The sequence below is a fragment of the Ursus maritimus genome, unplaced genomic scaffold, assembly GCF_017311325.1.
Source record: "Ursus maritimus isolate PB19 unplaced genomic scaffold, ASM1731132v1 scaffold_22, whole genome shotgun sequence".
Classification (NCBI taxonomy): Eukaryota; Metazoa; Chordata; class Mammalia; order Carnivora; family Ursidae; genus Ursus; species Ursus maritimus.
Window position 1 is genome coordinate 27,955,706 of NW_024424675.1, and position 23,368 is coordinate 27,979,073.

The 23,368-nt window shown below is 45.1% G+C and overlaps 1 protein-coding gene across 1 annotated transcript in view; it reads left to right on the forward strand.

Moving 5' to 3' along the window:
- The window catches only part of DHX35 (DEAH-box helicase 35), a 63,669-nt gene that overhangs the window by 17,564 nt on the left and 22,737 nt on the right, over window positions 1-23,368 (forward strand). The window contains exons 5-12 of the mRNA XM_040638309.1: window positions 3,388-3,492; window positions 5,605-5,666; window positions 6,733-6,802; window positions 8,890-8,949; window positions 14,573-14,685; window positions 15,844-15,940; window positions 16,797-16,955; window positions 18,930-19,140. Of these exons, the coding sequence (XP_040494243.1) occupies window positions 3,388-3,492; window positions 5,605-5,666; window positions 6,733-6,802; window positions 8,890-8,949; window positions 14,573-14,685; window positions 15,844-15,940; window positions 16,797-16,955; window positions 18,930-19,140 (877 nt within the window). The remainder of the gene's footprint in view (window positions 1-3,387; window positions 3,493-5,604; window positions 5,667-6,732; window positions 6,803-8,889; window positions 8,950-14,572; window positions 14,686-15,843; window positions 15,941-16,796; window positions 16,956-18,929; window positions 19,141-23,368) is intronic.

Here is a 23,368-nt window from a genome sequence, read left to right on the forward strand (position 1 = left end):
TGAACCACTGATGGCTGCGGAGTTGTGAGGTTGTGCTGGTCTGGCTCGTGCAAGGCCGCCCACCAAATCTCTTCTCCTCTTTTGCTGGGACAGGTTGAGGATGAGGGTCTGGAGGTGCACTCCTTAGTGATTGCAGAGGTCTGTAATGGCGCGTGACGAAATGCTCTGCGCTGTCTGATTTAGGACTTGATACTTGCTGCCTGCCTCTCCTTCAGTTCTTTCTCCCTCGTGATTGTTTGCTCTCAAAATGGGTCTCTGGAAACATTTCCTATGTCTTCTGTGCCTGAACACCCTGCTGCTTCTTGTCTTCCTAAAGTAAGCATTGTCTGCCCTGCCTGGTAGGGAGGTGACATTTATATTAAGAGAGCCAGCAGTGCACTGGGGTTGTGGGGAGGCCGGAGCCTCTCTTCTGGACTCAGACCTCACAGTATTGGGCAGCCGTGCTTCCTAGTTTATTGTTTGGGCTTGTGGCTGTTTCCTTCTTTCATCGAAGATGTAGGGTTTGGTTGCTAATATTTTTACTTCTTTTGGTGTTTTAAATTAGCTCTCAGAGGAGATGAGGGGTGCCTTTATTTGGTCATCCTGACCTGGACAAGAAATTAATTCTGTTGCCTTGCGTTACTTTTGCCCAGTACTAAGTTTTCATTATTGTGTTATCCTTTTCCCCAGAGTTCACCTTCTAATTGTCTTCAAGGTAGAAATTACTGATAGATGTTTTCTTTTTTTTTTTTTTTAAAGATTTTATTTATTTATTTGACAGAGATAGAGACAGCCAGCGAGAGAGGGAACACAAGCAGGGCGGGTGGGAGAGGAAGAAGCAGGCTCATAGCGGAAGAGCCTGATGTGGGGCTCGATCCCAGAACGCTGGGATCACGCCCTGAGCCGAAGGCAGACGCCTAACCGCTGTGCCACCCAGGCGCCCTGATAGATGTTTTCTGAGTCTTGTGTGTGTTAAGTAAATATAGAGATACCAGTTGGGAAACTATACTGCAGTGTTTAGACTTAACCTTTTATGTCACCGAAAGATGACTCAGTTACTTAGAAATTAGAGCACTTTTTCCTGTTTGTAGTTGGGAATCTTTGCTCTTCATCACTTTGCATTTAGCTCCAAATGTGTAGCTATGGATAATTTTCATGAAGCTCCATGCCTTCTCTTGAAAGAGCAAAGAGTGTATAAATTAACGGTGGAGTATTAATAGAGCTGTCAAGTTTGAAATGGTACATCTCAGTACTTTGTGTGCAGACTAAACTCGGAAAACAGTCTCAGAGCCTAAGAACAGATGGCATGAGCCATTGCTTGATCTCAGTGAGAGACTAACGAGCATGTTCACTGGGCTCATAGGGTCTGGGTTTGTCTTCCAGACCAGGCCCTGCCTTGACCTGTGACTCAGGACAAGCTCTAAACCTGTCTTATTTCAGTTTCTTTTTTTGTAAAAACGAGGGGGCTGCATGCATATTTAGTGAGATACAGTTCATGAAAACTTGGAGCCTAGAACCTGCAGGTGGTAAGGGCTCAGTGAGGGGATTTTCTTTTTCTCTGGGCCTCCCTTTCCCTGTATTTCTTTGCCTGAGTCAAATAGATAGTATTTACCCAGTCCAATTGATGAAGTTACGGGAGTAAAACTTAAATAATAGAGGTAAAAATCTGTTAGAAAGCCGATAGAATATGACCTTTCAAATGTCCAGTGGTGTGATCATACATGAAAGAATAAAATAAAAGAGTTTAAAATGAAATATGTTTAATAGCAAATGTATACAAACAGCGAAATAATAAGAATAAATATGTTTGACTTTTTACCTTCTAGATCCATAAAATGATTATATTTTTATGGACAGGGTTGGTCCATTTATACTCATTGTTACAATCCTGTTTTCCCATTAACTCCTCATAGCTCTATGTACACATTTTGTCTGTACCATTTTCTGAGATTTGTAGTATAATGATCTGTAGAGTTGAAATTGAAACAATAAGGAAATTTTCGCGGTGAAATCCTGGTTGGCAGGACATAGAACTGGCAGAGGTAGGGCAACAATGTAGGATGGATTTCTGATCTCCTCAGGAGCTTTCAAAGACTGCGTGCTGTGGACCAGCTGCGGAATGATTGGTTCTGCTTTGGCCTGCCAGATCTGGAATTCCAAGTCCTTAGGCAGAGCCCCTCTAATCCTCACCTGCTTTTCAGTTTCTTAAACACCGATGGCCAGGGAACGCCTGGTGTAGCGGAACGTGCCTCAGGACACCTCCTGTGCCAGCCTACGTTCCAGGCTCAGGACTCACAGAGTCCGCGGAGAGGTGGCCTCACCTGCAGACAGGGGGGGCACTAACTGCCTGCCTCACATGGGGGGCGCTGTGCCAGGTCCCCAGGAAGCCTCTCATATGGTTTTCCTTTAGTTCTTTACAGTTAGGCAGTTTATATAATGAATGTTCAACTCTTTAGTTTCTTCTTATTGCTCTTCCACTTCGATTTATTTATCATTTTAAATATTTTCTATTAGAATTTGATAACCTCTGAAGAGCCTTCTAGGGGTAGAAGGAGATCTTGCTGTTGGGTTTTTGTTTTGTCTTTCCTGTGCTCACCTTTTATTTGTCATATATTGGTAAGTGAAAAATACATCTGTAGTTTGTGGTCTTCATAATATGTTATTATGTATTTGTTTTCTGCTTTTACACTATTATGTTAGCTTGGATTCTTCATTTACCTTCTCATCCGCTTTTCTCCCTCTTTTCATTGCTTTCATTTTTTAACCTGCATTCTTGTTTTATTTCCCCTTTTAATGCTTTTGGTAGCTGGGGCACTGTTGCAAATTGTTTTAGGTAATCTGGCTCAGGAAATGTTCTGCCTCCAAAGAGAAGGTGACCTTGGCCCAGTGTTGAATTTGGTCTTTCCGCCTTCATGGTCCAGTAGAAGGTACTTTATTTCGAGGCACAAAGATGTGAAAATGTTTCCCCAGCTAAGAAAGCTTTACTGCAGTGAATCTTGTCATTTCTTCCACTTTTTGCTTCAACTGCCAGGAAATGCTGAGCTGATTTGTGGCTCAGCTGAAAAATTTAGGCATATCTGTGTTTTAAAATTTTCTCATTGGCTTTTCTCTTTTGCATTTTATCTGCCATTTCTGTGGTCCTGATCTGTAACATCTTTATGTGATTCCATTTGTGTTGCTTATTGTTATAGGATACATTATAAATTAATTATAAGTTGCCCCAAGTCGGTTGTGGGAGGCATGAGACACAAAGTGAATAAATCGCTTGTTCTCTAATGACCTGCCCCTTTTCTTCCCATTCTCTGCTGTGTTCACATACTTATTTTAAAAAATACTAGTTTTTCCGTAGTATGTGCTTGTGCAGTAATTTCTATGTCTCTATTTTCAGCATGCTCTTTCTTCCCAAAGGTTGCAGGGAGAGTAGCTGAGGAAAGGGGTGCAGTGCTGGGCCACGAGGTGGGTTACTGCATCCGCTTTGACGACTGCACCGACCCGCTGGCCACGAGAATCAAGGTGAAGTGCTCACACTGCTTTTGCTGCTGCAAACCAGGAAGAAAATTATTTGGGGGGGAATTAAAGACATGTAACATCACTGCTAACTGGGACCCTGATACTAGGGCAGAAAGTGTATGAAATCACCCTGTCCTCAGGGAGTTTAGTCTGTGGGGAGGTGTGGAGCTGTCTCAGAGAGTCCTTGAATCATGGCCCAGAAGGGACCTCGAGAGGAAGGTTGAGCCCTTGGTTCTACAGATGAAGAGCTTGAGGGCCCGGGAGGTCGAATGACTTGCTTGACGTATGTGACCGTTGGTGATAGAGCCAAGACTCAAGGCTGCCCTTTCTTATATGTATTTTATTGTTTTTCCACCAATCCACATAGCTGTCAGAATACAGAAACTTGCCTGTAAGAGACTGAAAAACAGGGACAAGGCAGTATAAATTGATAAAGTCTAGAATTCACAAATATTATTTTCACAAGTTAGGACTTTTTCACGTTTGCGTGATGATGGATTTTACTTGCGTGTCCTCTGACCTAGTTGCTGCTGCTGACCTCGTGAGTATCCGTAGGTATCAGTGTTCCATCAGCAGAGCACGTGCTCTGCAGCCCAGGGCTGGAGTCGTGTGGGTCGGATAGTACCGCAAAACAGTGGGATGGAAATTGCTTAATGGGAATCTCAGTTTCCTCTCAATTGCCACAGAGGAAAGTTGAAAATAATCAGATGAACCAGACAAGGTAGTGATTTATAAGAATAGGGATCTTATTTTATAAATTTTTGTATTTTGTTACCTTTGAGATCCATTTTGCTGGGTAAAGAGAATATTCTCCTGTACCATCAACTGTATTTAAAGTAGGTAATTTTTAGTGGGTTATGTAACCAAATGGTTGTTTTTGAATCTTTCATGAAAAGCTTTTGTATTCCATTTGGTCATCGTTGTGGGCTCTCTGCTCTTAACTGGTGCCTGTCATTCGTGGCAGGTCCTCCTCACTGTTATGTGTATGTGTGGCAACTGGTACCAGGCCCAAGAAAAATGGGATGGAAACATATCCTGTTCTTAAAAATGAAACAAAAAGTAAAAACACTAAGCTGCAGCGTGCAGGGGAGATGGTTAACCTTGTTCAAGTACTGAGTTATTTTGGGCGGCAGTAATAACGTGTTGTTACTGCATGTTTCTGAAGCATTTTATAAACATTCATTAATCCTAAATAATAATAGCTGATACTCTTTTTTTTTTTGAAGATTTATTTATTTTAGAGAGAGAGGGAGTGACAGAGGGAGAGGGAGAGAGAGAATCTTAAGCAGGCTCCATGCCCAGCATGGGACCTGACACGGGGCTTGATCCCATGACCCAGAGATCATGACCTGAGCTGAAATCAAGAGTCGGCTGCTTAACTGACTGTGCCACCCAGGCCCCTCCCGATACTCTTGAACACTGTGTGCCAGGTCCTGTGCTGAACACTTTACCTGTACTGTCTCTCTTAAGTCCCACAATAACCCTCTGAGGTAGATAATTTTATTATTTCCATTTTACAAATGAGAACTCAGGCTCAGAGAGGATAGGTAACTTGGCCAAGGCTCACACAGCTAGTAAGTAAGAGGCAGAATGAGAATCTGGGCTCCCAGCGCACTGACACCAGGCCTCTGTTCTTAACCACAGCCCTGTGCAGCCTCTCTAAGGGAATAGCAGTCGACGCTGACGGTAGTAGCCTCAAGAGCTGCTGGTCTGCTGTCTTTGGGACATTTTAAGAGCAACGATCTCAGACTCGTGGCCTTCCTTTGTGCAGACAGGATTTGTCTTCACTGCCTGTTCGTCCGCAGTGCCAGTAGCGCAGGCCCAGAGGAAACAGGGCCGAGCCAATGTTCAGATAGTAAATGCTGGTGGCATTCTGCTGGAAGATTTGCAGGCCCCAGCTGCGGACCCCATGATTGAAGTCTTGTTTGTGACCAGTGCCGTTGCTTGATTCCTAAAGCGTTGGGGCATTTCCTCATGGTCCTTTGTGGGAATTGTCTCGTACACACACTGGGGAAGGGGTTGTATGCATTTGGTTACCCTTGCACTTTTTTGAAAAGATCATTAATGTACGGTGTAAATGAATTATTTCTAAAACTTTGTGTTTTTGTTTTTTAGTTCCTGACTGATGGAATGTTGGTCAGGGAAATGATGGTTGATCCATTATTAACAAGATATAGGTAAATATGTTTTTCCTATGGTAACTTTCGTGAAGTTTTGAAAGCCCCCAAGTAGATTGAGAAGCGGTTGTAATTCATAGCTGGGACTTAGCGACCGCCTTCAGCTGCCCCAAAGCTTTTCTCTTTTTTTTTTTTTTTTTTTAAAGATTTTATTTTTTTATTTGACAGAGATAGAGACAGCCAGCGAGAGAGGGAACACAAGCAGGGGAAGTGGGAGAGGAAGAAGCAGGCTCATAGCGGAGGAGCCTGATGTGGGGCTCGATCCCACAACGCCGGGATCACACCCTGAGCCGAAGGCAGACGCTTAACCGCTGTGCCACCCAGGCGCCCCCCAAAGCTTTTCTCTTTACCTGGGCTGGACCTCTGATGCTTTCTCAGAATTAACTAACAGTAAAAAATGGGCACATTACAATCCCTGTCATTATCTGAATAATCTGTTGACTTGTCTTACTTATCTTGCCTCTGTTATGTCCCAGGATTGATGGTGACTGCAGATCACAGCACAGAACTGGCCAGTGTTTTGTGTCACGTGATATGCAGAGTCCAGATGGTTACTTACACTGTCTCCCTCTTTGTGCGTCTTTGTCCCTTACTCTTGGCATTGACATTGTCCTACACAGCCTCTGTGGTATTCTGGGGAAGGACGTTACATTTGAGTCCCAGGTACACACGCGACACAGCTGTGATCACGCGTCTCTGTGCTGTTCTCTGAAGCTTAACAGTCTTCAGGTGGTGGGGCCTTGTTCTGATTTTTATGTGCTCTGGGGGATTATGTGTTATATCGTAATTTAAAAATTAGGTATTAGGGTCCTGTTAGAATCCACTGTGGGTTATAAAACTCTTAAAAGGTAGCAATAAATATACGGCTTTCTTCACCAAGATACGTTGATGTCACCATTTTTATTAGCTTTAATAGTTCCCTCCTTGTCAAGGGAGTTACTTAGCTCAACTTTTGTTACAAGGTGATCGCATGGGGACTGGACACACACAAGTCCCTTTGATGATCTGGGCGGGATTACGTGGGTGGTTTGTTCGATGCTCACCAAGTCTTCCCTTTGCTTCTTAGTGCCATCATGCTTGATGAAGCCCACGAGAGGACCTTGTACACAGACATTGCCATTGGCCTGCTGAAAAAGGTGTGACTTCGCTGCCAGACTTTTGTTTTTGTGTTTTCATTTTGTTTTATTGCTTGATTAGGAAGGTAATTGTAGCAGTTTGGAAAATCCACTCAAATATGAAGGAAAAGAATTAAAATGATGCATAATTCTACCCATTCAGAGAAAATCACTGGTGGAATGTTGGTATATTTCTTCTTTTTGTGTGTCTGTGTGCATCTGTTTTTTGGCATAATAGGGATTGGACTGTGTGCACTAATTTGTATCTTACCTGTTTTTCTTAATACTATATCAAAATCATTTTTCTGTGTCATTAAACATTCCTTGAAGACATTGTATTTAATAATGTCTATGCAATCATATGACTCCACCATAAAGTATTTGATTCTTCCCTTATAGTTAAGCATTTATATGGCTTCCAGATTTGAAGTATTTTAAATAATATTGCGGTGTGGGGTGCCTGGGTGACTTGGTCGGTTAAACATCTGCCTTCGGCTTAGGTCATGATCTCAGGGTCCTGGGATGGAGTGCCACATCGGCTTCGTCCTCTCCTCCCCACCTGTGCTCTCTGTCACTCTCTGTCTCTCTCTCTCAAGTAAATAATTAAAAAAAATCTTAAATATTGCAGTGAGAACCTTTATAATGAAATCTGTTGCATTTCTGTTTGCTTTTTTTTAAATATTTTTTATTTTTTATTCAGACATACTGCAGAGGAAGAGAAGGGTTTAATGACCCCTCTGTGCCCATTATCTGGATTCAGCTATCACAACTCATGGCCAGCCTTATTTCAGCCTTACCTTTCCTCCCTTGGGACATATTCCCAATCACAGGAGTCTAGAAAGAGGGGTAGACCAAGGTGATTAAAAGCGTGGACTCCGGGTCAGACTGCCTGGGTTCAGGTTCTGCCTGCTGAGTTTACTCTTCTCTAAAATGGGGATAATAGAAGTCTCTACGCTTCCTTCTGGGCAGCCGCTAGCCACCTGCGGCAGTTAGGCTTCAGTTAATTAAGATACAATAAAATTGAAAATACAGTTCCTCTGTCACATTGGCTAAACTTCAAGAGCTCTGTAACCACACGTGGCTAGTGGCTCGTGCATTGGACAGAACCTCTCCATCATTGGAGGGAGCTCTCTTGGACAGAGCTGTTCTAGGTCATCATTTATTGTGAGGCGTAAAATTCTTCGGATGGTACCTGGCCCAGAGTCACAAATAGACTATGAAGGCCCACCTGTGTACAAATTAGAGCAAGATGCTCACACGCGGAGGCGGCCCCCCGCCAGGTGAGGGGAGGGTGTTCTGGACCTCCAACGCCCCCGGCCTCAGCCGGACATCTCTGTGCAGCGCGTGTACGCACGGCCGTGTGCAGAGACCCGGGAACAGCACATCACTCAGTACATGTTAGTTATCATTGTTGTTTTCGTGATGTTATTTTTTGGGAAAAGATTTCTGCTCTTGATACTTAACGACGGATTATCCCACCTGCTTATTATTCTCTGGGGAGCAGTATAATAAGAGGCTTATTTCACTGAATCTTTGCCAGCCCTGAGTATTAGCCTTAAATAAATCTTTGCCAGTTCGGTAAATGAAAAAGTAATGTCATGCTATTATATATTTTTGTTATACTTTATATGATCGTTTCTTCTCTGCTTGTTGATCATTTCTTTGAGTAACCGTTAAGATCTTTTGTCTGTATTTCTGTCTTAGTGTTATCCTTTATTGTTTACTTTTAATGTACTTTTTCATACTTCAACTGGGTATACATAGATTCTGACTATCCAGAGACCCAAATATCAGGAAGAAATGGTTTTACTTCTGGTAAATTCTAATTCAGTTCCTAAAGCTCCTTTGAACTTTCTATAAACATTTTTTTTAATCTTTTTATTTCGGAAAATTTTGCTATTTAAACAATTGGAAAGAATAGTATAACGAACCACCTTTTCACCTATGACTTTAGTATTTACCAACCTGTGGTCAGTCTTGTTTCTATAAGCCCCCCTTGACTCCCCCAAAATACATGCTGATTTATTCCGAAGTATATTGCAGGTACCAAAAGATAGCATCTGTACGTATAGCACTGTTTCATTGTTTCCTAATGCCTTCTTTTTTAGATTCAGAGAAAGCGAGGGGATCTTCGACTGATTGTAGCTTCAGCCACTCTGGATGCAGAGGTAGGAGCATTTCCCACCTCCCCCTGCTGTCCCCTCTGAGCACTGGAATTGTTGGACGTGTCCTTGGGAAGTTATCTTTAGTGAGAGCTTATCTTTGACAGAATGGCCTACCTTCCTTATGGGGCCATCTGATGTCCTGGATTCCATATGATCAGAGGATACTCCTTTTTAGCTTGTGGGTGGAAATTAGCCTGTAATTAATTGAGTTCGTAATTACCTACTTGTCTCGTTTCTCTACATACTGTGTTTCTCCCCACACAGCAGTTTCCTTTTATTACTTTTTTTCAGTATGAGGTTGTATTTCTGAAATTTATTTATGACTGTAGCATTTAGGTTTAGACTTTTTTGTGTGTAATTGAAGTTTTCCCTATACGTGTAGTAATTTACATTATAATTTTTATGGCTCAGTTCATACTATTTTTTCTCCCTTACCAGTTAATATTTTAGTTCAAACAGCAGTTAAACTCAAATAATTTTGACCACTAGTTATATATAAATATATGTATGTAAATATGTAAATATGAATATGAATATATGAATATATATACGTACATGCTCAGCGAGGTGCTGGCTGCAGGTGATTTATAACCCTCCCTGACTTCTCGGGAAGCAGACACATAAATAAATGTTTACAGATCAGTAGGTCAAGGTGCTGAGACAGCTAGGGAGGGGGCTGCTTAAGTCTACCTGGCTGGAGGATGTCCAGAAGCTTTCATAGAGGTCAGACATCCCATTTGGGTTCAAAAGCTGCACAGAAGTCTGCCGGATGGGCCATGGGTGGGGAAGGGTGTCTTATATGCATGGAACCTCACGGGCGTGAAACCATGTGTCTGAGGGGCTGGGAGGCAAGTGAAGGTTGGAGTCTTACTTTGCCGTAGGGCCTGTGGGGGATGGTCTCTGTCCCCCAGTTACCTCTCTTGTCACCTCTCTGACTTCTTCTCTGTCCAGTCTCTCCCATGCTCCTTACGCTCCAGCCTCACCTTGCTGTTCCTCAGAAGAACCCAAGTATGCTTCTACTCCGGGGGCTCCCTCTCTCTAGACCGTTCTCACCCCACACATTCTCATGACTTTTCCCTCATTTCAGTCCAGTCTTGACCATGTGTTAGCGAGGCCTTTCCTGACTACCCTGATGGAAACAGCGCCCTGCTGCTCTCCAGCGTCCTGCTCTGCTCAGTTTTTCTGTTGAGCACTTACTTCTACCTAGCATTACATGCATAGCCGAGTGTTTGTTTATTGTGTCTGACATTTGTAAAATACAAGCTCCATGAAGACTGGGACTTTGAATGTCTTAACCCATTATTTTATCCCTTTCACCTAAAACAGTGTCTGGCACAGAGTAGATGCTTTAGGTTCAGTGATTTTTGATAGAATGGGAAGCAATGGGTGATTAAAATGGAGGTGTTGGTAGGTATCGGGTGATGGAAGGCCTTATAGGCCAAGCAAAGGAGGAAGGATCTACCCTACACCCGGTTGGGAGCCCTGGGATAGTGTGAGGTGTGGCAGTGACTTGATCATATTTGAGTTCTAGAAAGATCGCTGTGGGTGCTGTGTAGAAGAGGCAAGAGTAGTTGGTCAGATACCAGTCAGCAGGCCAGTTCTGTCTCCAGCCGAGAGAGGAAAAGGGCCTGGCTCCTGGCTCCTGGTTTCCTGGGCCTCAGGGTTGCAGAGCAGCTTGGAGAGAGAAAAAACTCAGTGTGGCTAAGAGGGGTGTCTGCCTGTGTAGCCTGGCTGGTTTCTCGGACCTTCTCACAGGCTGTAGGAGTGTGTTGTCTTCAGTCTGCACTTGATAGCCTTTGGATCAAAGCTCTTTGTTGCCCTCTTGAATTACTTCTCACCCCCCCTAAGCCATGGCACCCACCGGAACTCTGGTTTGAGGGCTCCACCCAGCCTCACCTCCTGCCATCGCCTCCATGCCCACGTGGCACAGAACGTCTTCCTCTGTTTTACTTTTTTTTACCTTCATCACCCCCTCTTCTCTCTTTTAAAAACCAACAGTTTTTACTTTGTTTGAAAATTATCATGTCCGAGTATTTTCTTAGAACCGTTAATATCGTATTGCTTCCAATATCCTTCCATTGCGTTTTGGTGTGGCACAGAGATTTAAAAAACTTCTTTCTGTTCCGCCTACAATAGTTGGTATAGATAGACTTTCTGGAATTAGGTTTATTTTGTTTTTTTGTTTTCAGAGATTTTATTTATTTATTTGTCAAAGAGAGAGAACACAAGCAGGGGGAGCAGCAGGCAGAGGGAGAGGGAGAAGCAGGCTGCCCGCTGAGCAAGAAGCTCCATGCAGGGCTCGATCCCAGGACTCTGGGATCATGACCTGAGCTGATAGCAGGTGCTTAACTGACTGAGCCACCCAGGCGCCCTTAATTATGAAGTATTAATTGACCATTGTATCACAAGCTATTGTTTTTCTGTTATTTGGTTCCATCCACGTGGCGGGAAATAGGGTTGCTGACAACTCCTACAGTTTTTTTTTTTCATTGGTCTAGCTTCTTGGAGAGAGACTAATTTCTCTTTCCAGAGTCCTAGAGAAGGAACTGGGGGTCAGCTGGGGTCAGGTACCCACTTGGGACCAATCTGCATGGAGCAAGGGCTGTTGGCCCAGGGTGGGTGTGTTGTGTAGACATGGCTGCTGGGAGCCCTCTCCTGTGGGTCAGGTCTGAGCAGCTACCAGTGGAGGAAGCTGGTGAGCTGGGAGGACGGCCCAGCAGATGTCCACGTCATTTACCTTCTGTTTCATAGACTGTCGTCTTGCTCTTTGTCATATTATGTTCCTTGCCGTGTGTCTGTGTCGGTGTGAGCCCACTTGTTTAAAACCTGACTCGCACTCTCCTTTTCCTGGTGAAATGAACTCCCCTTCACCTCACTCCTGCTGCTCCTTCACTGGCCCACCAGGCGTACGCTGTTGACGCTAGATTTATTTGCTCTCTAGCCTGTAATTGTCTGTATGTGCGTATTTTATGTTTCCAGGTAAAGATAAAAGATAAATATCTTAAGCATAAAGATCTCAGTAAATGCTGAATTTTATTTCTTGAAAGAGTAACTACCGATCTGTTCTGTTCACCACATCTTCAGGAATGAGGCGTAGCCATCCTCCCTGTTCTGCCTGCCTTTTTGGTAACATTCAGCTCTGTTCACTGAGTCGTTCTTAAAATCTTTCTCTATCAGCAGCTTCTGGATACCTGCCATCTCCCCTCCCTCCTGCCTCCCTGAGGCTTCTCCCTCAGACTCCTTTGCCGGCTGCTCTTCCTCCTCGAGGCTGCCGACCTCGATGGCCCCTGGTTCAGCCACCGCTTTGTGCTTGTGGCTGTCTTGTGTTCCTGCGCTCCGGCTGGAGTTGTTAGCAGCTGGCCGGTCGTTAGCCAGCTAAACTCACACACCTGTGAGTCCTGCTGCCCTGTGACTGTTGGCTTCTCTATGGCAGTCCCTCTCTTATGGCTTCCTTTGCTTTAGGAAGTGTTCTCCATGACTAAGAAGTAACCCCATCCTTCCCAGAGTGCACATGCGTGTGCTCTCACTCAGCCATTGCCAGGCCCCATCACTCATACTTCTTGCACGCTTTGCTTTCACCCGGCCCCTGCCCAGTGTTTGCCTTCATTCTCTCCTCTGAGCTATTCCAGTATGTTCCTGAATTAGTTTGCCTCCAGTCGCTTATTGCCCCTGCCCTCCTCCAAAACAGCCACCAGAGCCAGGCATCTGCAACACAGTCTCATGACGCATGCCCATGCTCGCTGCCTTGTCTTGCCCAGCAAATGAAGTGCCCATGAAGCATGACATTTGGGCCCCTTCAGAGTGATAATACGATCACTTACTGAGGACACGTTCTTGGCCAGACCGGTACCGACTGCAGTCGCACCCAGGGTAGATGGCAGTTTGTCCTTTTGTAGATGAGAGGACTAACTCAGAACGGGGCTGTCCTGCCCTAGACCCTGGGCTCCTTCCATTGTCAGTGGCCCCTTTATGTCTTAGTCTACACTCTGCTGTCATCCTGGGAAGGGTTGTCCCTTCTTCCCAGCCAGTAGGAGTCCTCCTCCCCCATTCAGACTTTGGCAGGGGTACTGCTGCCTCCCTGAAGCCTTCCCTGGAAGCCGCTCAGCATTGACCTTTTGTTCTCTCTGAGTAACTTGGGGCTTTTTTCTGGTCATGTGGTCGTTCTGCCTCGGTTTGTGTTATGATTGGTTCTTGACGTGCCTGTCCCCCTGGATTATTCACTCTCGGGGTGTGGGGGCGCTGTCTCTTCTCACTTGTTTGTGTATCACTTGTAGCGTGCCTGTGCTGTGCACCCCATGCGAGACAGGGGGCTGAAGTCATTGAACTGAACTGATCCAAAAGGGAAGTGAAGAACGGTGCCACGGGGTTCTTCATAGCACAGCATGGTTCTTTTGTTGGCATGAAGCACTTTTACTTCGGTGCTTACTCTTCTCAGATACAACCTGGAGGTCAGCATATCGCATCCCATTATTCTGTAGTTCAGTCCAGTCGACTCTTGTAGAAGTGCTCCTTCGTGTCCATTCACTGTGTTCGATGCAGTCCTCAGTGCTCCCCGGGCTCCCGGTGTCCAGGAGCAGGCATCGGCATGGTTTGTAAAGATACACGGGGAAGTGAAGGAGGCAGGACGTGGGGTTACATAGCCAGACCTCCTAGGATAATAGAAAGCGATGCCCAGCCAGGCCTCAGGGGCACTGGAATATCCTTTGTGGGACTCAGATGACATACTCCACCCACCAGGATTTCCATGTCCCTCTGCCACTGACAGAGCCGCTTCCCCTCTGGCACTCACTCCCCCGCCAGCTTCTCTGTGTATCTGGGGTCACATTCCCTAACAGGGAATGTGGTATCTCCCTGCCTCATCTTTGGCCAGAGCTCTCGTGCCGGGCCTCCCTATAGACTGCCAGTCTGGTGGTCAAGTGCCGTTGAAGAAGACGTGGCCACCTTTACTGGAGAAGCTGCCAGGAGCTACTTCTCTTCTCGGGGTACTATGGGAGTGCCGGAGAAGTGTATAGTGGATGACCTACCCCATACAAGGGGTTGTGTTAACTCCTATAGGGCATGGGAGATGGAGAAGACGCTGTCCCTGCCAATAGTCTGCGGAGCTTGTAGTAAATATATATATGTCTCTGTAATATTAGTACTATACCTAGTGTTCCTAGAAATACAAGTTTTCTTTATAAATTGATAACCTTATGTGATCAGATATGTGCTTTTCAGATTAAAACTACACATCAACCTGATTTACTCTGTATTTAATTCTAATCACACCTTTCGACCCAATTTTCTATTGAATAAAATCCAGGGGATAAAAATAAGATGTAATACTACCGCTACACATTGACCCAGATGCGTTAGTGAATGATACAGTTTTGAAATCTAACCTTTATTATTTTTTTTCAAACCTTAGTAAAGAGTCTGGCATTGAAATGTGATTCCTCAAAATTGCAATAATAAAAATAGGAGTTTTAGTAGTTACTTTGCAACCCATAGTCTGAGTTGTAGATATCCAGTTTCTACTACCCATCCCCTGCTCTGCCAGTTTTCTATTATTTTCTTTCTTTCAGTGAGTTACTGTGAACTTTTTTTTTTTGAGAGAAATGAAGTATTCTTTTTTTTTTCTTAATAGAAATTTCGAGATTTCTTTAATCAGAATGAAACCAGTGACCCAACAAGGGATACCTGTGTGATCCTTACAGTAGAAGGGCGAACATTTCCAGTGGATATCTTTTATCTACAAAGGTTTGATGGTACTTGAATTTGTGTGTGTGTGTGTGTGTGTGTGTGTGTGTGTGTGTGTTCACCTGAATAGTCAGGGAGCTTTCACCTGTTTTCTTTAGGTTTTCATTTTTTCAGATTCCAACCAGAAGGTAAATTACAATTGGAAACCAGCAAGCACTAAGTTTTACTCCAAAGGAGTAGGTTTGTTCAGATTTACTCCATAGAAGTATGCAACCCTTAAGGATACTTGCATTTTTAATGATGGTGATTAGCAAACTGGGCCTGAGTTATGGAATGAGAAGCCACTGTCTCTGCCTGCAGCCCCAAGGGCAATATACCAGCTTGCTGAGTGGAGCATGTTTTGTGTCTCCTGTCATTGATAGGATATTCTGGAACTCTGCTCAGTGTCACCACTGAATGCAGTTGAAACTCTTGACACTGATGTGCAAATTTCTATGAGTCTGTGGTCAGTAGCTCAGTTGGAAAGAGCAAAGTGGTAACAAGATTACAGGAAGGAGGCTTGATAGTCTTCAGAACTGGGGTTTCCCAGACTGCCTGCCTGTGAGGGCAGCACTGATGATTCGAATCATTTGGTTCTTAGCTCTCTGCATCTTAGCAAGAAGGCCTGGTTGACATGATTGGGAGGAGCCCCCTTAGATAGGAAGAGACCATCCTAATTTCTCCACCTAGTCACTGGAGAAAGACCAGGAGATGGTACAGTGGTTGATAAATCCAGAGAGTTGTGGGTGTGACTTGGGAGTTTTTCTCGCTGGATAGCATATCCATCAGCTCTGAACAACGTACTCAGACAGGCTGCTAGTGGTCGGGAGGGAAAGGGGAAAGAGTGTGGGATTTAGCACTGGGACCGCAGCCCCCGATTTTCATTGACCAGGCATCTTCGCACGCTAACGATAGCACATTTGTTTGCATGGGTTTTTATTTCTTTGCAAATAAAGCTAAGAATCATGGTATACATATAATTATGCATTACTTTTGAATGCTGCCTTTAAAAAAAAGAAAAAAAGGGAGTGAATGTTTATTTTATTCATCATATACTGTTTACCTGCCAGGCAGGCCCAAACTAACTTTCATGAAGCTTTGCTGCCAGATTATTAGGGTAATTAATCTATAATTAACGAGCATGTCCTAGTGATGAACTTATCTCATACATCTTTTCAGTCCTGTTCCAGATTATATCAAATCAACTGTAGAAACTGTGATGAAAATTCACCAGACAGAAGGAGATGGAGACATATTAGCATTTCTGACTGGACAGGTAATTCCACTGGAATTTTCTCTGATGAGCAGACACGTTAAGGCAGCACCAACATTAAACAGGGGCCTGTTCCTTTACTTAGCCATTCATTTCATGTTTTATTGTATTTTGTGTTTACTTAATTGCATAAAAAATTGTTTGGATTGATGTCATTCATCTGCTGACCAAGTTGTCAGGGAATCATTAGTTCCCACCTGTTCTATCTGTAGAGGGTTCAGTATATTTTAAATTTATTAGTTGAGTCCAAAGTAAATGATGTAGTCGGTGGGCTGTTTTGTTTACCACAGTGAAATATTGCGTTGGGTACATTTTGTGCGTGTGTGTGGCTCCCGTAAGCCTCTTTCCCAGCGGTACCGCTCATCCTGGAGGTGGTAGGTGGGCACATCTCTGGAAGGACAGCTGAACAAGCCCAAGAGCACTGTTCAGAACCGTCCTCCAGCCGTAATCTTTTCCACTGTCAGCACTTTCCACGGTACCGTAATCTCTTCTGGGGAAAGCTTCTAGCAATTTCATATGTTACGGCTTGTCCACATGTATGACATGCTTTGTTTGCCACAGTACATGAAGGCCAAGTAAGATAGGCTTTGGTTTTGTTTATCGGGAGCTCTTCTCTTCACTGCAGATAGCATAGGTTTCAGTAATGAATCTGACACTTGCAAATTTTCACCCCACAGGCACTGCTGTTCAGTAGCATTTGATTAAAAACCACCCCCGAGCAGGGTGCGGTCACCCTAGAAATCGTGAATCCGTCCATAGTTAACACTCCGATCCCGACTTTCATTTTCTTTCAAGTCTGATAAAATGACATGCTCCAGATTGATCTCGGTTTCTTTGGTTCCTGGTTGGGTGTCTTTAGGAAGAAGTGGAAACCGTCGTGTCTATGCTGATCGAGCAGGCTCGGGCGCTAGGTCGAACTGGGATGAAGAGACACCTCCGGGTTCTCCCCATGTACGCGGGACTACCTTCCTTTGAGCAAATTAAAGTGTTTGAAAGGGTGTCCCGCAGCGTCAGAAAGGTGAGACTGACCCGGTGACCAGGGGTGTTTGCAGCCAGCTGTGGTCATGCTGGTGCCCCTTCCCTATGCACTGGGAAATATTTTTTTTTTTTAATTGAAGTGAAACTTGCTTAACAGGAAGGTTTCTTTAAGACTTTTAGGTCTGTGTTTCTGTGCAGTAGACGTAAAAGCACACAGTAAATAGTATGTTGTAGAGATTTCTAAACCTGCCTCACACAAGGGTCATTCTGACAGTGATTATCAGAGCAAGTGACTTCTCTTTGCCTCTTTTCTCTCTGCTCGGTATTGCCCCACGCACAATACTAGCTTGGCTTAAGTGACTGTCCAGGTGAATTGTGATCAGTCAGGAACAATAGATAAGTTACTACAAATGGTTTCTAAACCATTTGTTTTAGGCATCAGCTAGCCTATAGAGCCAAATTTTAATCAATTAATTCAAGGTGTGGCTTAAAAATATTTAGCCTTGAAATTGGGGCGGGGAAGGGTGTGGTGAGAAGCACTGGTTGGAAGGTACCAGCAGGCAGCCAGTCTGCGTCCTGCTCATCACCCCCGGAGCCTTACTCGGCTTTCCTCCCCATTAGATGAGGAAGGCATAGAACGGGCCCGAAGCTGGCTTATTGTAGCTGTTTATCAGCAGGTGGCAGAGAGGACTGCAGGGGAGGGATGGTCTGAGGGTCCACTCTTAATTCAGACCACTTGGAAGAAGGTGTGCAGCCTCATGGCCATTGGGTTGGAGCAACTCAAGTTGGCCCTGCCAAATGTGAGCTGTGGCCAACCAGTCAGGCGGCCTGGACTCTGTGCCTGCGTTACTCGGCGCCTGGCGGAGTTACTCACCCTCGAGCCCAGTTTTTCAGCTGTGAACCATAAATAAGAACCTTTGGATTGGTGGTTCTCTGGTATAAAATCTTAAGTGTCTACTAGATAAAAATGGTAGGAAGATTTTTATAAGATGATAGATGTAAAAGTACCTTTAGTTCTAAGTGCTATCTATCTATATGTGTTCCTCGCTTCTTGAAACCTTACAGGGACAGCGCCCGGTGCACTTGAAATAAAATGTAAACACCTCACAGTGGCCCAGAGACAGCACGTGGTCTGGCCCTTGCTGTCCTCCAGCCTCATCTCGTCCTTCCTCTGGATTTTGCCCTCCCTGGCTGTTTCTCCTTTCTGTGAACTATTTCTTCTGCCTGGATCTCTAGAGCATTGCCTGCCTCTTGTTACTCAGGGCTCAGCTCAAAATCTTCTTTTAGAGAAGCTTTCCCTGGCCATCCAAAGTAACACAGCCCACTATTATAACGTAATACATAGGGAACGCTTCAAATACTATATAATATATTACTGCTCTGTTGCATTTTGTTCACCGGTTGGTCACTCTGAGGTTATCTGCTTGTTTATGGTCACTGCTTCTCCACCCAGACACTCACACTGGAATGCAGGTTCTGGGAGAGCAGGGGCCTTGTCTTCCTTGTTCACCATCCGCAGTACTTTGAACAGTGCCTGCAAAGCACAGACCTTCAGAAAATAGTTTAAATGTGAGTGAATTAATGAATAAAGATATTCAAGGTGGTGATATTCTTTAGTTGTGCAGAAGGCAAAAACTTACATTTGTTGAGTATTTATTATGGGCTAAGCACCAGGCTGTAATTGCTTTACGGATATTTCGTGTTTGATGCCCCCCACAATCCAGAAGCGGGGGTGAATATTCTGTAGATGAGGGACTGTGCAGCAGTCCAGATTAAAAACCACCCCTGAGCAAGCTGGACAAGTCCAGCTTGTCCAGAGTCACACCTTGGAGAATTCAGATCCAGGGCACACTGACCCTAAAACTCCTGTTCTTTCCAGTATGTTAAACTGCCTCTTACAGCTTCTACACTGTTGGAAATATTTTAATAAATCTTTCAGGATTTTGAGTAGTTTCTTAAAAGTGAAAAGAACCAAGTACCTTCTCTTTTTTCTTTTCTTGCTGTGGGGACTTAGGTGATAGTGGCCACCAATGTGGCTGAAACCTCCATTACAATCAGCGGGGTTGTGTATGTGATCGACTGCGGCTTTGTGAAACTCCGAGCCTACAATCCCAGGACGGCCATTGAGTGCTTGGTGGTGGTCCCAGTGTCCCAGGCGTCAGCCAACCAGCGCGCAGGACGTGGTGGCCGCAGCCGCTCGGGAAAATGTTACCGCCTTTATACAGGTTAGTGTGGCGTTCCGTCAGGGCTTTTGACTTTCTCGTAGTAGCCTGAGCAGTGAAGAGTATCACAGATGTTTCCCCCCGTGGGCAGAACTTCACATAAAATCCAGACCCCCTCACCAGGCCCTATGTCCCTTGGCCCCCGTTGCTTTCTTCAGTCTAAATGGAGCACTTCTTCGCTACTGCTCCCATTGGCCGAGGCTGGCCCGTGAGTCCCCCTGTTCCAGCCTAATGTCTGGGCGTAGACCTTCCTGTAGCCTGGGCCACGTGTCTCGGGTCCTGTCTTTCTTACCTTTCCCTCACCTTAACGTGCTGCTTTCTTGTTCTGAGAGGAACAAGAATCCTGACTCCTGGGGGGCCTTGCAGTGGGTTCCATCTTTGCCTCTGGTTCAGAGCATCTTTGTGGAGTGAAAATGGCAGACTCTTGTGCTGAGACCACTGAGAGAAAGCAGATAGTTGTTCAGCTCCTGGTCTGGGCCAGGCACTGTGCTAGGCTCTGAAGGAGCGAGATAAAATTATGATAAAGACGGTCTCAGCCCTTCAGGAACTTTCTCTCCAGCTTGAAGGCAGCTTTGCCTTCGACAGTGATGTGTCCAGAGCTTCTCTCTCTCTCTCTCTGTGCCTCTCTTTGGTGGGTGATGGCCCCAAGATCTCTCCTTAGTTGTCCAGACTTAATTTTCACATCATTTTTTTTTTTTTAAGATTTTATTTTATTTTATTCGACAGAGATAGAGACAGCCAGCTAGAGAGGGAACACAAGCAGGGGGAGTGGGAGAGGAAGAAGCAGGCTCATAGCAGAAGAGCCTGATGTGGGGCTCGATCCCATAACGCCGGGATCACGCCCTGAGCCGAAGGCAGACGCTTAACCGCTGTGCCACCCAGGCGCCCCAATTTTCACATCATTTTTAATCCTCTCCTCTGTTGAACATCCATCTATGCTCACTTCCCACATCCGGAAGTTTTGTCATTTGTCTCTTCTTTACTTCTGGTAACCATCACCCTTGTTCAGTCCTTGATGTTATTCTTTCTTGTAGCGAATGTTTACAGAGCCATAGGGCAACCATTGTGCCGGGGTTTGGAGATCTCGGGCTAGGTGAGATGTGGTCTATGGGCACATGGCTGACAGCCAGGTGGTGGAGATAGCCCCGCAAACAGATTGTCATATTACGGTATGTTAGGGTCCCCATTCCGGAGTGAGCCTTGGAAGCAGAGAGCAGGGAGTTATCCCACTGGGGAGGACTTCACAACTGAGCATTTGTGCCTGATCTTACTGGCCGCCAAGTGCGCCCTGCGGTTCTCCAGGGGAAAGGATAGCCCCAGGCAGAGGGAATGGAATGTCTGTGTACTTGGTGGGGAGGAAGCAGGTAAGGGGAGTGTCTATGGGAGGGGGGAGGCAGAGCCCAAGGCCAGGGTGGTAAGGGTCTTCCACCACCAAAGGCTCTAAGGAGGAAAGATGGGAGAGGAAAGAGAGAACCGAGGTTAAAGTGCATCCGGAAATTTAGAAGAGAAAGTTTCAGGATACTTGAAAACAAATGTATTGAGGTGGAATTCATATCACATAAAGTTAACCATTTTAAATCGAACCGTTCAGTGGGATTTAATTATATCCACAGTGTGCATCACTGTCTCTGTCTAGTTTCAGAATATTTCCCTCACTCCATACCCCCTAAACAGTTTCTCTGCACTCGTCCCTGCCTCCTGGCAACCACTCCTCTGTTCTGTCTCCATGGGTTTATCCGTTTGGGATATTTTGTATAAATGAGATCATACAACATGTGGCCTTGTGTGTCTGGCTTCTTTCATTTAGCATAATGAATGCCAAATGTTCTCCTGGTTCGTCTCTGTTGTATTAGTACTTCATTCTTTTTTTTTTTTTTTTAATTTTTTTTAGAGAGGGAGAGGGACGATGGTGGGGGCAGAGGGAGAAGGAGAGAGAGAATCTCAAACAGGCTCCATGCCCAGCGCAGAGCCCAACATGGGGCTCGATCTCACAGCCCTGAGGTCATGACCTGAGCTGAAATCAAGAGTTGGACGCTCAACTGACTGAGCCACCCAGGCGCCCCAGTACTTCGTTCTTTTTTATGCTGAATAATATTCCATGGATGGATATACCACAACTAGTTGATCTACACATCAGTTGATTGTTTCTACCTTTTGGCTTTTGTGAATAACTGCTCCTATGAAAATGTGTGTTTTGAGTGCCTGTTTTTAATTCTCTTGAGCATATACCTGGGAGTGGAGTTGTGTCGTCGTACAGTAATTCTATGTTGAACTTTTTGAGGAACTCAGGCTATTTTTAAAGAGGAAATGGCCAGCATTATCTCATGCTCCAAAGAAATAAAGTCACAGAATGCAGACTGAAGACAGGCAGGTCGATTCGGTTGAAAGGTCGCTGGCCTCCTTAGCAGGAGCAGTAAAGTGGAGAGGGGCTGGGTAGGGCCCACGCGATAGTAGTGGGGTGTACTAGCCTCCAGCCTCCAGGCTTTCTTGGCTGACTGGCTTCCAGATGAGCTTTCACAGAGTGTGGTCCTGAGCAGGGTGTTATCTGCTCAGACTCCGAACTGTTTCCCAGAACCGTCCAGGACTTTCCCTGGCTTATGTTCTCCCCCTATCCACATACCTGCCCTACACTGCATCCCAGCTGCACTCCGCTCTTCCTGAACGTACTTTCTGTTTTCCCACATCCACATCTCTTATCTTTGATACCTTTCCTTGGGCTGTTTCCTCTGCCCAACAGATTCCCCTTTATCCTTCAAATCCTCTCTCAAATGACAGCTCCCTCATGAAGTGACCTCACGTGCCTTTTTGTAATGATTGCTCCTTACTCCCTGAGCCTCCATTCTCCTTCAGGAAGACTGTTCACTGGGATCCAGCCTTGGAGGTGACTGTTTCTGGTCTTGGTCCCGGCCCTCTCATATCACGGAAGCTTCTGGAAGCTGCTCCTGCCACTCCTGGCTCAGGGTATCACACACTCGGTCTTCAGTAGAGTTTAACTGAAGGTCATTAACTCTTGGGCCCCACTGCTTCCTGTGAGTGGCTTCTCAGCAGGGTTGTCTTGGCATCTGAGAACTTCGCTTCTCCTTCCGTCAGCAGTATGCTGGGAAATGTGGTTATCCTACCAAAAGGCTAGCCCCAAAATGTTCTTGAAACTCCAGGGGAGTATCCCATCTGGAACTTCCTGCTGTTGCCTGTTCTTCAGCACCTCCCAGTTAGACCCGTGCCTGTGGCCATTTGTATCGGTCCATCCACAGAACATTGGTTGTCTGTTTACTCACAGCCTTCTTGAAAAAATTCTTCAGTGATAGCGCTGAGTTCTTCATGACACCTTTTGTTGTTGTTTTCTTTAGTTAACGAAAGCCTTAGGATCTACATGGAGCTTGGGCCAGCCTCGTCTTAAGGAGGGTGTGCGCAGTTAAACTGTTGACTGACGTGAGAGGGATTTTGTGGGTGGAGCATTCTCTGTATAATCCGTAAGCTTTCTGAATAGATACCAAAGTGATTTAATCCCTTCCTCCCTCACCCGCCCCCCCACAAGCGCCCTGTTTGTCAGGCTTTTAGGAAAAGGCCTCTGAAGTCTCTTCCTCCCCGCCCCCTCTCCTGCCCCTCCCATCTTGGCACTGCTGTGCCTTGTGGTGCTTTTTCCTGTTGGAGGTCAGCTTTTGTTCCTCATGGGGCACGTAAGCATTCATTCATCTGTTTGGGGCAGCATTAGTTTCTGAGTGTGATGCGTGCCTGGCTCGTTGGTTTTAAAAGTTAGCTTTGGACCATTTTTGCTCTTTGTAAGATTTGGTCACTTCTTACATTCTGGTTACCATCTTGGTGATTTACTTTGAGACTGTTCTTTGCTTATAGGTACAGTTCTTGCCTTCTAGACTTACTGCAGCCCCACGCAGAGGTGGTGTGCCGGGTGCCAGTCGTGATCCAGCACATACCTGTGGCTTTGGTTTCATGTTCTGCTGACAAAAGCACGTTAAAAAAGCATTCTGAAGTAAAAGAACAGACTTTTATGAAGATATATAAAGATGTATAATTTATAAAGATATAAACTGCTGAGGTCTTTTTTAAATAGAATGGTCTTTTCTAAATATGAAACAACTCTGTGTCATGATATCATAATGCATCTGATCCTAGAATCTTCGAGCCTCTTGTTAGAGAAGGAAAACTGTCCCATGGGCATAATGATTGAGTTTGATTGTGGCATTTGACCCCAAACAGTTCTGATTTCTTATCC